Source organism: Martes martes (assembly GCF_963455335.1).
Source record: "Martes martes genome assembly, chromosome: 6".
Classification (NCBI taxonomy): domain Eukaryota; kingdom Metazoa; phylum Chordata; class Mammalia; order Carnivora; family Mustelidae; genus Martes; species Martes martes.
In genome coordinates this window covers 118,000,407-118,015,791 of record NC_137893.1, presented here as the reverse complement: position 1 = coordinate 118,015,791, position 15,385 = coordinate 118,000,407, and the positions used below count along the sequence as shown (strand labels likewise).

At 43.1% G+C, this 15,385-nt stretch overlaps 1 protein-coding gene across 1 annotated transcript; it reads right to left on the bottom strand.

Annotated features, from left to right (window-relative positions):
* Positions 1–7,681: 7,681 nt before the first annotated feature.
* LOC308343953 (HLA class II histocompatibility antigen, DM beta chain) lies at positions 7,682–15,039 on the bottom strand. The gene is made up of 6 exons (XM_080805216.1): positions 14,761–15,039; positions 13,827–14,108; positions 12,031–12,315; positions 10,244–10,360; positions 10,049–10,084; positions 7,682–9,676 (listed from the first exon to the last, which is right to left on the bottom strand). Exons 1-6 carry the CDS (start codon positions 14,813–14,815, stop codon positions 9,660–9,662), a joined length of 792 nt encoding a protein of 263 aa, XP_080661342.1. The 5' UTR covers positions 14,816–15,039; the 3' UTR covers positions 7,682–9,659.
* Between the last annotated feature and the right edge of the window lie 346 nt (positions 15,040–15,385).

Here is a 15,385-nt window from a genome sequence, read left to right as displayed (position 1 = left end):
TAAAAGGGTCAACCTACCAAGAAGACATAATAATCCTAAATGCATATGAATTAAAAAACTATGCAAGCTATAAAATATGTGAAGCAAAAACATAAAATCCACAATTAGAGTGGCGCCTGGGTGGCTCAGTCAGTTAAGCATCCAGCTCTTGATTTGGGCTCTGGTCATGATCTCAGCGTTGTGAGACTGAGCCTGCTGTCTGACTCTGCGCTGAGCGTGGAGCCTGCTTCAGATTCTCTCCCTCTCTCTCCCTCTGCCCCACCCCCCACCCCACTGCTCATGTGCCTTGCACTCTCTACCTAAGAGAAAAAAAAAAACAAACCCACAAAATCCACAATTATAGTTGGAGACTTAAACATAACCCTCTCAACAAGTAATATAAGTAATAGAACAATTAAACAGAGTATCAGCAAGGATGAAGAACTCAGCAAAACTATCAACCCATAGGGTCTAACTCACATTTATACAACACTCCACCCAACAACAGCACAATACACATTCTTCGCAAGTGCCCAAAGAATATATATCAAGATGGATATATCTGGGGCCATAAAACAAATGTCGATAAATTTAAAAGAATTGAAATCATACAGAGTATGTTCTCTGACCATAATAAAATTAAACTAGAAATCAGTAACAGAAAATCTCCAAACACTCGGAAAATTAGCAATCATTTTAAGATAACCCCTGGGTCAAACAATAAGTCTCATGGGAAATAAAAGATGCGTTGCATTGAATATAAATTAAAATACAATATATCGAAGCCTAAGGAACATACGTAAAGCAGTGCTGAGAGGGGAATTTATAGCATGAAAAGCATATATTTAAAAAAAAAAAAAAGGAAAAGTCTCAAATCAATAATCTGAAGCTCATAGCTCAAGAACCTAGAAAAAGGTCAAAGCCATAGCAAGCAGGAGAAAGGAAATACTAAAGATAAAAGCACAATTCAATGATATTGAAAACAGAAAAACAATAAGGAATATCAATGAAACAACAGATTCTTTGAAAAGATCAACAAATTGATGAAACTCTAACAAGACCTGTGACAAAGAAGACAGAAATCACTGATACCAGTAATGAAAGAGGGAATATCAATGCAGACCCTGCATACATCAAAAAGATAAGGGAATGGGGCACCTGGGTGGCTCAGCGGGTTAGGCCCCTGCCTTGGGCTCAGCTCATGATCTCAGGGTCCTGGGATCCAGCCCCGCATTGGGCTCTCTGCTCAGCAGGGAGCCTGCTTCCCCTCTCTCTCTGCCTACCGCTCTGCCTACTTGTGATTTCTCGCTCTGTCAAAGAAATAAATAGAATATTTAAAAAAAAAATAAATAAGGGAATACTACAAACAACTATATAAACATAAATTTGAGAATTTAAACAAAATAGACATGTTCCTCAAAAAAGACAAACTAAAAAAAAGAAAAAAAAAGACAAACTATTACAACTCACCCAATATGAAACACGTAATTTGAATAGCTCTATGGAACTATTAAGGTGTTAAATTTGCAATTTGAAATTTAAATTCCCAAAAGGGAAACTCTGGGCCCAGATGGCTTCACTGGAGAATTCTACCAAACATTTAAAGAAGAATTAACACCAATTCTACACAATCTGTTGCAGAAGAAGAGGGAAACACTTCCCAATACATTTTATGAAACTTACATTACTCTAATATCAAAACCAAATGAAAAAGAAAACTACTCACCTATATTCTGCATAAATATAAGCACAAAAATCATTAAAAACAGTTAGCAAATATGATTCAGCAATATATTTTTAAAAAAACAATAAATACTACAATCATTGAGGTTTTTCCAAGGATGTGAAGCTGGTTCAATATTCAAAAATCAGTCAGTGTTATTATCAGGCTAACAAAGAAAAATGATCAAATTAACACAATTATTATCATCCAATGCAGGAAAAGCATTTGATTAAATTTAATAACCATTCATAACAAAAACTCAGAAAAAAAATGGGAATAAAGAGAACATTCCCAAGTTGTTTTTAAAAAAGGAGAGAGAAAGAAGAAAAAAGAAAAAGTCCTCAAGCTAACACACCTAATGGTGAAAGACTGAATGCTTTTCCTATAAGACCAGGGACAAGGTGAGACATCCAGTCTCACCACTTTTATTCAACATAATTCTAGTCAGTAAATAATGCAAGAAAGGAAAAGAAAAGAAAAGTTAAACACAGTGGGGAAGGAGAGCCAGAAGCAGCAGCTGCTCAACCTAAAATAGATTAGGGACTTAAATGTAAAAGATAATTTTTTTTTTAATTAGGGGAAATCTTCAGGAGGCAGAGCTAGGAAAAATTTCTTAGCGTTGACAAAAAAAGCATGATTCATAAAAGGAAATATTAATAAACTGGACCTCATCAAAATTAGAAACATTTGCTCTGTGAGAAACCTGTGAAAAGGATGATAAGACAAGATACACATGATGGAAGGAAATATTTCCAAACCATGTGTCCAAAAGAGAACCAGTATCTAGAATATACAACAAACTCTGAAAACTCAACAGTAAAAAATAAACCCTCTAATTAGAAAATAGAAGAAATGAAGAGATATTTCACAGAGTAGGGTACACAGATGACAAGTAAGCACATGAAACGATGTTCAATAATAGCCATTAGGGAAATACACATTACAACAATGATATAGGGGCGCCTGGGTAGCTCAGTCAGTTAAGCGTCTGTCTTTGGCTCAAGTCATGATCCGAGGGTCCTGGGATTGAGTCCCACATTGGGCTCCTTGCTCGAGCAAAGAGCCTGCTTCTCCCTCTGCCTCTACCTGCTACTCCCCCAACTTGTGCTTTCTCTATCCCTCTCCCTCTCTCTCTGACAAATGAATAAATAAATCTTTAAAAAAAAAAAAAAAAGAACAACAATGAGATATCACCACCCACCTGTTAAAATGGCTAAAATGAAAAACAGTGGCAATACCAAATGCTGGTGGTGATGTGGAAACTGGATTGCTCATACATTGCTGGTACAGCCATTTGGGAAAACAGTTTTGTAGCTTCCTTAAAACTAAACAGGCAACTACTGCACTGTTCAGCAATTATACTACTGGGCATTTATCTTAGAGAAATAAAGACTTGTGTCCACACAAAAACCTGTGCATAAATGTTTAGAGCAGATTTATTCCTATTGCCTATATACTGGAAACAATCCAAATATCCTTCAACTAACTACTGTATCCATACCATGGAATACAACTGACCAATAAGAAACTGTATGTAGGTAACAACCTTGTGTAATCTACAGAGAAATATGCTGAGGGAAAAAAGCCAATCCCCAGAAGTTATATACTGTATAAAACATTTTTGAAATGACAAAACACAAAAATAGAGAGCAGATGAGCAACTGCCAGAGTAGTTAAGGAGGACGTGGGATAATAGGGAAGTGGGCATGGCCATAAAAGCACAATATGAGGGATCCTTGTGATGATAGAAATGTTCTATATATTTTTAAAATATTTTATTTATTTACTTATTTATTTGAGGAGAGAGAACACAAGCAGGGGGAGAGGCAGAGAAAGAGAGAAAGGGAGAAGCAGACCTTCTGCTGGGCAGGGAGCCCAATGCAGGACTCAATCCCAGGACCCCAGGATCATGACCCAAGCCAAAGGCAGACGCTTAACCGATTGAGCCACCCAGGTGCCCAGAAATGTTCTAGTATTTTGACTGTCTCGGTATATCCTGGTTGTGATAGTGTACCATAGCTTTGTAAGATGTCATCACCAGGAGAAATAGGGTTAAAGGTACATGGGATCTGTTTATACTATTTTTTTCACTACTGCATGTGAATAATGTGAATTATCTCAAATAACATGTTTGTTTTTTTTTTTAAGATTTTATTTATGTACTTGAGAGAGAGAGAGTCAGAGGGAGAAGCAGACTCCCCGCTGAGCAGGGAGCCCGGCGCGGGACTCGATTCCAGGACTCCAGGATCATGACCCAAGCCAAAGGCAGTCACCCAACCAACTGAACCACCCAGGCACCCCTCAAATAACATGTTTAATTTTTTAAAAACCCTACAGCAAATATTGTAATTAATGGAGAACATTTAGTTGCATTTTCTTTAACAATAATGCTCATTGTCACTGCTACCACCTAACATAGCCCTAGAGGTCCTGGTCAATGCTATGGAAAAGAAAACTAAAAGTTTTCAGTATTTAAAGGGATACCCTCAGAGTCTGCTGATGATGTCATTATCTACTGGGAGAGAAAGAGGATATCAACAACAAACTACTGAAACCAGCAAGAGAATCCAGCAAGATTGTCCCACATATGACCAACCTACAAAAATTAGTTAACTTCTAATATTTGCAAATTACATATATTATAAGATGTTAATATCCAGAGTATATAAAGAGCTCCTACAACTCAACAGCAGTAACAAATAAAACCACACACAAAAATAATTTAAAAACAGGCAAATGACGTGAATAGGTATTTCTCTAAAGGTGATATGCAAATGGCTGATGAGCATATAAAAAGATGTTCAACATCACCAATCATTAGAGAAATGCAAATCAAAACCACAACGAAATATCACTTCACACCCATTAGGATGGTTACTATCCAAAAAAAAAAAAAAAAAAGCAGGTACTTGAAGATATTTGCATACCCATGTTCATAGCAACATTATACATAATAGCCAAGAGGTAGATGCAACCCAAGTGTCCACTGATGGATGAATGCATAAACAAGATGTAGGATATCCATACAATGGAATACTATTTGGCCTTAAAAAGGGAAGGAAATCCTAATCCATCTACAACATGGATGAACTTTAAGGACATTATGCTAAGTGAAATAAGGCAGTCTCAAAATGACAAATGTTGTATGATTGCACTTACACAAAGTATCTAACATAGTCAGATTCATAGAAACAGAAAGTAGTATGGTGGTGACCAGGGCTGAGGAGAAAGGGAAATGAGGAGTTGTTGTTTAATGGGTACCGAAATTCAGTTTTACATAAGAACATTTTGATGATTCACTGCACAGCAATGTGAAGATACCTAACACTACTGAAATGTACACTTCAAAATGGTTAAGATGGTCAAAGTTGTTATGTTTTCACCCCACTTTCTGAAATGTCGGTTACACTTCTCTATACCAGAAAGAACTGATGAAATAAAATTACAATAAGATAATCAGTCATAATGACAACGAAGTCTGTAAAATGTCCAAGAATTTACTAAGCGTGTACAGGACCATGATGAAAACGTGAATTTTTTAAAAAGCCTAATAAAGAACAAACAAGATGATTTGAAGAGATGGGGAAATACCTCTGTTTTTTGCAAGGGATGACTTAATATTAAAAAGAAGTCAATTATCCCCAAATCGCTCAATAAATGCAATATAACCTCAACCAAAATTCAAGATTAATTCTGAGGAACTCGAAAATCTTACAGTACAATATGTCTGGAAAAAATAAAGGTCCACAAAGAGTTACATAAGCCTTGTGCCAGGGCAGGGGAGACCAGAAAGGAGTATTCTCTCAGGTCCCTGAGCAGGAAACAGCAGTCTTCTGTTATTACTGAGGTCTTGTCCCTGCCCAAGGCCAAAGGAAACCCAAGTTTTGCATCTTTCCGCCCGCCCCAGCACCCCACTGCCACAACTTTGGTTTTTTTTCCTTCATGTTGTGAATGTGCCAACTCTCCTACATCTGTCCTTCTAGATCCACATTTCTCCACCTCGGGTATGTCCCAGGTGCTGTCCTGTAGGACATCACGGTTCCCGAACTCCTTGGCTTCCCCTTGCTTTCAGCCAAGCTCTGAGAGCGGAGGCAGGCGGAGCTCAAGGTCAGGGTTTTTACTCCTTTGGCTCCTTCGCAAGGTCACCTTAGACTGCCTGTGTCCCTTGACTGTTGCTTGCAAGCTAGCGACACTGTAGGACTGGCTCTCCTTCTGAATTCTGATAACCCCTCCAGTCCCTTGCCTCTTTCAATCTTGGGGTAGCGACAGGTCAACTGCTGCTACTCCCAGGTTACACGGCGCTATCCCCCACCTACTTCTTTGGGAATACTTCCTTGTAAATAGACTCCCCTTAAACTGTCTTATTTCGAGTGTGCCATGTGTTTTTCTGTTGAGGCCCTGGGACTATGAAAGTCATTTCTTTCCTCATTTCCTTCCTCTGACCAGTCTGGCCAAGGGCTCTTAGAAACCTCATTTGCGATGGAAACGTGGGAGAGGAAGGGTCAGGAAAGCAGGTGAGTCCCCTCCTCGGGGAGCAATCTTTTTGGGTTTGGGGTCTTTCCACTCTCTGCAGCCCCTGGGGACTGGCCTGGCAAAAGTAGTTTTCCTAAATAAACATGGAGATTAAATACCAAGCTTTTTTCTGGTCTTTTCGCATGACTGTGTACATGAGTAAGGAAACAAAGAGAAGCTGGAACCCAGGGGCGTGCTGTCACTCAGGAAAAAAGCATGGAGGATCCGCCCTCCCGTGATATATTTGAGTTTCATTTCCATTGTCTTTATTTTTTTTTAATCTGAGTATGTTGCCGTTGTTTCAGGTGTACGACATAGTGGTTCAACTTCTCTACACTTTCTATGGTGCTCACAAGTGTAGCTGCCCTCTGTCACCACACGAAGTTATTACCATATCATTCACTATATTCCTCATGCTGTGCCTTTTATCCCTGTGACTCATTCATTCTGTAGTTGGAAGCCTGCGTCTCCCCCTCCCCTTCACCCATGTTGCCCAGCCCCTACCCCCCCTCTGGCAACCATAAGTTTGTTCTCCCGTATTTATAGGTCTGATTCAGTTTTTTGTTTGTTTATTCGTTTGTTGTAGTATTTTTAGATCCCACAAATGATTGAGATCATATCAAAAGAGGAACCTCAAACTTGAGATCAACACAGTTCTCTAAAATATTGGTATCTGCCCCAAGGGTTGAAGGGACTCCCTGCCTTGTGCGTGCCCTTGGGAACACAGACCCAGCCCTTTCACGGGTGGACAGTTGGACTAGATGACCTTTAAAGTCAATTCCATCTCCAAGTTCAGCCTTTAAAATGAACAAGACATTTAAAGGAAGGAACCATGTGTTGTACCACTTGGATTAGATACAACCCAACAGCCCAACTGCCTCTCTCCTCTCTCCTCTCTCTCTCTCTCTCTCTCTCTCACAGACACACACACACACACACACCTTTTATTGACATTTTATTATGTTTAACATTATACTCTCCTCACACAGTCCTGGAGCTGGCTCACCATCATCCTACTTCTTTCCATCCAAGCACCACTCACCACCCCATGTGAGGACATGTAGTTCCTCCCTTTTCTCCCTAATCTGGCTTCCTGAATCCCAGGAGACCTACGTGGCACTTTTTCCTACTCCTTACCTGGAAAGGGACAGCCATCCCTATAAAACACAAATACACAAAGTTAGGGCAGAGAGAAGCCTGCCAGGACTCTCCAGAGGAGGACTGGAAGCTATCCAACTAGCTGACTCTCTCCTTCCTTCCCCGGGGGTCCTGTCACTTTGATTCCCACTGCTGTGACCAGACCCAGACCCTCTGGATGGGCAGCTCCCTCAAAATCAGCCCCGCAGAGACACCACCCAAAGCCCTACCCCCAGATCAGACTAGTACTTCAAAAAGAATTTGCTTTGTCAACCAAACAAAAACAAAAACCATGAATAGAAAAATGAAAATGAAACAACATAAGACTTTGAACAGAAAGTTTTTAAATTAAGTCAAGAAGAGGCGGAAGATTATTTACAGGATACACAAGCTTATTCATTAAATGCTGTATATAAATGCAAAAAAAGAAATACAAAACAGATAAAATTTCTAGAGATTAATTTCTGAGCCAACATTTGCCAATTACCACAGCGCACAGCACTTTCCGTCTTCCAACCTTATATGGCCTTGTTCAGAGAATAACCGTTTTGAATTCATGAATACTTTCCCCTCCCATTGACTCCTCCAGGAAACTCCTTCCAGAACAAATGCCCTGATCACAGGGATCCTTCTGGGGAAACCAGGGGAGTGGAAGAGATCAATTGACTGGTTGGACAAACCCTGAGCACCTACTTTGGACATCAAGTCCGTAAGAACAGTGCTTCCCCCGTTCCTTTGTAGGACCCCATCAGCACAGAAACAGTCCAAAGATGAAGGGTTTTAGACCCATGACTCACACACACACACACACACACACACACACACACATTCATGGATAGCAGCACACAAGAAGGTTCTACAGTCTATCTTCTGCCTCTTCCCCCAGCTCATCAGATTCTGATCTTATGTATTCCTATGCAGACACCCACACGCAAATATGCATCCATAACCCCTTGTTCTCCCTCCACAATATTCCGTTAGCCTAAGCTGCTTCAGTATTTGTATTCACTTCTGGCTTCTTTTCCTTGCCCAAAGTCTGGCGTCCAACTCTTAATTCCAAAGGCAATGCCACAGCCCAGCTTTCTGTGTCCAGCAGGTGTCGCCCCTCACCGGAAACAAAATGCACCCTCCCTTCTACCACGAGAAATCTTTACCCCAACAGCAGACGTCCCTTGGGTTGGGGTTGAAAGCGGGGCTCTGGAGAGAGCTGCGCTCCCCTAGCGTTAGGATCCTCTGAATAAAGCCATCTGCTTACTTCCAGCTAAGGTAGACAAACATCCCATGGGAAATTCGTTCTTTGATCTTGGGCAAGTTATCCACACTCCGAATCTTGCTTTCTTCACTTGACATGGAAGGAGACAACCTTTTCCTCATGGTGTTATTGTAAGAAGTAAGTGAGATACAAATACAAAGCAGTTAGCCCAGCACCTGGGTCATTATACGCACTTGAGCTATGGGCTTTTCCCCACTTAGGGTTTGGAAGAAATCACCGCCCAGAAATTCCATCTGAAGTTAAGCTCTGCCCCCTGAGTCCTATCTAAGGATCCACATCAGAGCTGCAATGAGAATCTGTGAGACAATACATGTAAAGTACCCAGTCCAATGTCTGGTCCAGAAAGTTGAGTAACAAGGAATAACTAACATCACTCCTGTGGACTCAGCACATGCCAGCAACGTTCTTAACCATATGCAAGTATGAACGCACTCAATCCTCCTAAGACCCCTTATGAGGTAAGTAATCTGTCAATTCCCTGCCTCTCTCTGATTCTGTGACTCCATCCAACCACAGTTTAATTTCTTTTTATGAATTATAGATCGGAAAACTGCCCCCAATTCTGTCATGTCTAGAGGGAATAATTAAGAGGACAAACTGACTCCTTCACTCAAGGAGGAGAGAATTAACCCCAACCCATAACTCTGCTCATGGTCCCTCCCCAGGGCCTCAGGAAAAAGCATTAAAAAACAATATTTCCACCAGAGTTTATTCCTCAGAGATGATCGCCAGTGACTCACTGGCCCCTGTGACACACTGTGGCCTCCAGAAAGGCCTTTAACCTCCCTCCCCAGATGATGTTCAATCCAGAAATATAGCCTTGGACAATAACTTGATTACACAATATTCCCAGGATTGAGTTCCCCCAGCGTGCTAAGGTGTACACAGGGTGGGCTGGGAAGTTCAAAGATCCGGATGGAGAAACCATAGGATCCAAGAAAATGTGTAGGGTCTGACGATGTTGGGGAGACACAGCAGCATCACTAAGACTCTGAATCTCCTAGCCTGCGGTATAGAAGGTGTAGGTCTCTTCCTCTAACTGACATGTTGACCTGCAGAAGAAATAAAAAGGAAATAATAAGGCTTCAAACCAACTTGACCCCATCCTCTGTCTCTATAACCATCCATGCCAGAGCCCCTAATACGATGATATCAAAAATTCTAGATCACCAAGGACTAATACTACAAAGCTCTTTCAGTTGTTTCCCCATAAACACTCCATTGGATAGAAGAAGGGGGTGTGGTTGCTCCTCTTTCCTGCTCCTAATCCCAGCAATGGCACTTTAAATTATGCTCTTGGCTACATCCTGGTGAAGCCTCACCCCTACTATAAACACCATTAGCTGAGCCTAACTCTGACTCCCGAGATCTCTCACCACCACCCCCCCAAGGACCAGGAGGCAAACAACTAACATAGATGTTACCTTCTGGATAACTGGCCCCAGGGAGGAAAATGTAGCCTGGAAAAAGAAAACATCTGATTAGAGGACAGTCTGTAGATAAAAGTATCTGGCGTTACTCACAACAAATGAGGTAGCAATGGGAAAACCAGTCACAGACGGAAAGTGAACAGAAATTGGGAGTGAGATTGGCAACAGGAGGTCAGGGGCGGCACTCACCGGAGGGGCGAACTCTCCGCCAGCTGAGCAAACCAAGAGAGAAAATGATGAAGCCCAGGCCCAGAGTCACTGCAGACACAGAAACCTTCACTGTCTGCATCGGGGACAGCCCAGGTGCTGCAAAAACAGAAACTTACTGGAACCAATCTGTTGCCCATTGCCAGAGCAACTTAATTTAGTGTGACTCCCAGCTAGGAAGTTCAAAGGTGCTTTAGCCCAGTGCCAAGAGTCTGGCGCACGCCAACCTATACCCAAGGAAACAGACTTTACTCAAAAATCCCTATCCTGTAGCTCCCTACTGCTAGAGCAGCCCTGGGGGACCCCTCTCACCACAGTTAGCACCAGAGCTTCTAGGTCGTCTCTAATACACTGGGGCCTCTCGGGCATCTTTTTTCCCTTCTTCACCCTGAAGGTTCTCTCACCAAAAAATAAAGGATTCCTCATTCTCCTCAACAATTACCCCCATAGCGACTGTGTTTGCTCCCTTATGTGCTCTAACAGAGTATTTGTCTATTAAAATGTCTTTCCAGGGGTGCCTGTGTGGCTCAGTGGGTTAAAGCCTCTGCCTTTGGCTCAGGTCATGATCTCAGGGTCCTGGGATCGGCCCCTGCATCACATCGGGCTCTCTGCTCAGCGGGGAGCCTGCTTCCTCCTCTCTCTCTGCCTGCCTCTCTGCCTACTTGTGATCTCTCTCTGTCAGATAAATAAATAAAATCTTTTAAAAAAATAAAAAATAAATAAAATGTCTTTCCACCTTTCTTAACTCTCAATGATCCCGTTCCATGAGTTATGTGACTACTGAGGTATCTCCTCCTGTCCACCTCCAGATTTCCAGAACCGGTCTCCAGCCCACCCCATAGCTCCCACTTCCTGGAACCCATCATACTCTGAATCCACCCCACCTGGATTCCTCCCCCCATGCTGAAATGAACATTCTATCATCAAAGGAAACTCTGGCACATGCTGGGGAGGAGACTTTCCCAGGAGAGTTCTGGTGCACCTGTGGGTTCCTCTCTCTGCTTCTCATGCCCTTCTCAGCTGCCCAGCAAGACAGCGTTCCCCAAAGGGGAGCCCAGTCTCAGCAGCCAGTCTAGGATCCTGTTCCCCAGCCCTTCGTAGATACCCCTCCTCTTCCTCATTGCTTCCTCTTCTATTTCCTCAAATCTGTGTACCAAATCTCTTGGTACGTTTAACTACTTCCAATCTTGGGGTTCAAGCAGTGGTCATTGGTTCCTTGTTCATTAGCCCCCAAGCATGTAAACCAAAGTGTTTGCCAGCCAGGCTTCTTCTTCCCTGACAGAGCAGCCCAAATTCTCACAACTGCCCCTACGCCGGGAGAAAGTCCCGTTTCTTCTGAAAGCTGTTTTATTCCTTCAGTTCCCATTCCTGGCCAGACAACAGAATAGTTGAAATCTGAAGATCCTAAAATGTTGCATCACAATTTTTGGTTGTGAAAACATGGTCACCAAACCACATCCTCTTTTCAGGATAGGCGTGCTGCTCCCCTGCCACCCCCAGATGCACACATGACCTCAACCACACCAGCATGGCAACGGCAACAGTAACTCTTCCCATTCCTATCTCCCACGGCCTCATCTCTGGTCATCAGCCCTCCACCGGTTCCTCCAGACTGGCTGCTCGTTCTCAGCATCTCCCTCCCTGCTGTCATTCCCTGGACCTGTCCACATGTCACTCCCTGAGCCAAAATGTTGGTGTTCCTTGTCAACAACCCATGCACAGTAGCTCCCTGCTTCAACCTTAATTCCTCCCACCCTCCATGCACTTACTCCAGTCCTGGAAGACGGGCTCAGGAGCCCCAGTGTGCTCCACCACACAGGTGTAGGTGTCCCCATAAGAAGGGGTTGTAGCTAAATAGGAGACAGTCTGATATGTCCAGTCGCCATTGGACTGGGCCATCTTAGGGTCACTACTGTAAGGAGGGACAGGCTGCCCGTTCTTCCTCCACCAGATGGTCACATCAGCTGGATAGAAGCCCCACACGTAGCAGGCCAGCATCACACTCTCCCTCGTGTTGAAAGGAGTGGTTTTGGCTACTTGCACAGTTGGTGGCCCTGCATAGGAGGAAAACATGGTCGTGAAAGAAGGCAACATTCTGGCTTTTTCTCCAACCCGGTTTCTTTCCAGCTTCAACTCTTCGTGGCTTTTGCCAACTGACCCTTCCCACCCCCACTCCATGCCTCCACACATCCTTTTGAAAAAGGAGTTAGAATTATTCCTGCTTTGCTCTTTATTTCCCCTCATTCCTTCACTGCTCTTTCAGATTCCTGTTCAACATTATGGTTGATCACATTAAGCAGAAGCCAGGTCTGAACTGCAAGCTGTTTCAGAAGTCGCTGACTATTTATTTCAAGTAATATATTGATAATTTCAAGTGAAATGTTTATTTCAATCATATAAGCTAACAGTTATCAAGCATTGTAGGTTAGGATTTGTAAAGGTAGAAAAAGATGTCTGTCCTCAAATCTAATTTAACAAACTTAAGTGGCTGAATGAAGCAACATTTTTCCCTCAGATAGCTTAAGGAAATGAGCCTAACTCAGATCTAACTCTCTTAAATTTGGATTAACATAATCTGAATTAATGAGATTGTTAATATTGCCATTCCCTACTAGTTTATTCTTCTAGGTGGCCCTCCTGCTTGCCTCTACCTTGGTGCTTTTCAAACAAAATCTTAAATAAAAATCCAAGAAATTGTGTTAAAATGCAGGTTCACTAGGCTGCATCCCCAAATATTTTCACTGAGAAGATCTGTAGTGGCACTCAAGGGCTTGTATTTTTAACAAGCACCTTCCCCAGGCAATTCTGAGAAAAGTGGTCCAGAAGTCACATTTTAGACATATTACTCTGTCTTATGGAGATCTTCATGTTTTCTTTTATCAGTCTCAAGTCCTTCTCAGTGCAAGGGCTTGGGGGCAAGAGAGCATGTTGAAATTCCCAGGGAGGCTTTCTAAATATTCCCATGCCTGGGTGCAACCCAGACCTAAAACGTCAGAACCTATGACAAAGAGGTATGAGCACTTTGGAAAAAGATATTCTGGTTATTCTGACACACTCCTGGTTGAACTTGACTCTGCATCATGAGATGCCCTGAATGGAAGGAAAGCATGCTTACTCTCTCAGCCCATTGGCCTCAAACATCACTTCCCTTTCTTTTTTTTTTTTTTAAAGATTTTATTTATTTATTTGACAGACAGATCACAAGTAGGCAGAGAGGCAGGCAGAGAGAGAAGGGAGGAAGCAGGCTCCCCGCTGAGCAGAGAGCCCGATGTGGGGCTCGATCCCAGGACGCTGGGATCATGACCTGAGCCGAAGGCAGAGGCCTTAACCCACTGAGCCACCCAGATGCCCCATCACTTCCCTTTCTTTATTCCTGCTCCATCCCCATCAACAACCCTTTGAGGGTCCACACTCACTCTTCTTACATTCTAGGTCCATACATTTTCTGCTTCTTTCCTGCACAAATCTCAAACCTGTTGGTTATAGAGGGATGGAGGGATTCTCCCTGGCTTCTCCTCTCCTAACTGTGCTTCCCAATAGCCCCGTTGTGCCCCTCTCTTCTTACGTGTCCTATGGGTCAGTGATCCCCAGAAGGACTGGGTATGTGTGGCACAGTCCTGGAGTCCATTAGACAAGCGGGAAAGCACGGATTCCTGTTGGTTGAGGAACTCTGAGAGGTACTTGGCCAAGGGATTCAATGTCCCAAATTCACGAGGGACCATTTTGGACTTGTCTCGATCCCAGCAGGTCAGCAAATCCTTGTTGAAGGAGACACAATATGTGAAATCCTTTGCAGTCCCATCATCATCCAACAGACAGGTGCTTTCCACATGGGCTATAAAGCCACCTACAGGAACCAGAGAAAGGGGGCATCTCAGAGACCTCTGCAGGGAGCCCAAGCCCCGGTTCCTTCCCCAGTTACACCCAGTGAGTGGGGTGTAGCTTTCCTGCTTCAGGCAGCATCTACAGACCAAGCACCGAGTCAGGGAATAGATGGTAGCAACAGAGAAGTTTTTAGTTACCGTTTCCTCTTTATGAGACTAAGTATGAGAACAAGAATGGCCCAAAATTATTTGCTAGTTTAAACACAGCAATTTACCCAGGACAAGACCTTCAGTAAGGTGAATTATTTATTGAGAAAGGGGATCAAGGGAAAGAGTCAGCTTTGTTGTATGTTGGATATATTATTAAATATTCACTCCATATGTATTTATGAAGCACACACACAAATGTGCCAGGCACTGTGCTAGGACCTGAGGATATGAGGATACAGAAATAAACAAGACAGATATTGCCCTTGCCTACACTCCAGCAAAAGATACATATTACACAAATAATTATACAGTTCAATTATATTAAAATTGCAACAAAGATACAAAGGTAGGAAGTGTTATCAGAGTATATACCAGAGAGACAAATAGTCTGGGGTGTCCAAATCCAAGTGACTCCCTTGCCCCAGAGGAGCAGAGGAAGGGGGATCCCAAGCAGGAAACCCTTACCTTCTCCAGCAGAGCCCAGGCTGAGGCCCAGCAGCAAAGGCAGGAGTGTGGTCATGCTCTGCTCTGGGGACACACCAGGATTTCAGTGCCCTGGACTAGTTCTTCCAGGGCCCAGGGTCCTCGCCTGCTCCAGTAGCCCCAGCCTAGGTAGATGATCTCCAGACCCTGAGCGAACTAGAATATAGCCCCGACTCCTTGATCCCCCATAAATGAGTAATTTGGAGCCACCCAGTCCCTAGATACTAAGTCTGTTCCTACCAGCTCTTCTAAATCAGTCCCAAACTAAGAGTTGTCGGATGGGTTAGATGGGCGGGGACAAATATGAGACAAATCACTGAGTGCCTCAGCCTAGCATCACCAGTTACCAGGTAAATCTTATCCTGCCCTAGGCTTTAAAGGACTCTGTCTCTTAACTCTTTCCCTGTGGGAAAGACCAGTCTGTAGATGGATTTCCTTAGATCAGTGGAGAGAATAATCCCAATACTCCCAGAACATACGTAGCCTGGGCTGCCCACCGGTTTAACTGTTTCCCTTCAATATCCTTCCAAAAGACAGAGACTAGGTAACTTCTCTGTCCCTTAGAGGGAGGTTACTTAGAAAGATATTGCATAACCCCTGGTCTGCC

Bases quoted from the DNA above. Each gene is read 5' to 3' on its own strand.
- LOC308343953 (XM_080805216.1), bottom strand. From the start codon at position 14,815: ATGACCACACTCCTGCCTTTGCTGCTGGGCCTCAGCCTGGGCTCTGCT. The intron at 10,361-12,030 runs GTAAGTGCATGG...CTGTTTTTGCAG, and splicing joins GCCCGTCTTCCAGGACTGGA to CACCTGGGCTGTCCCCGATG. The intron at 10,085-10,243 runs GTGAGTGCCGCC...TTCTTTTTCCAG, and splicing joins GCGGAGAGTTCGCCCCTCCG to GCTACATTTTCCTCCCTGGG.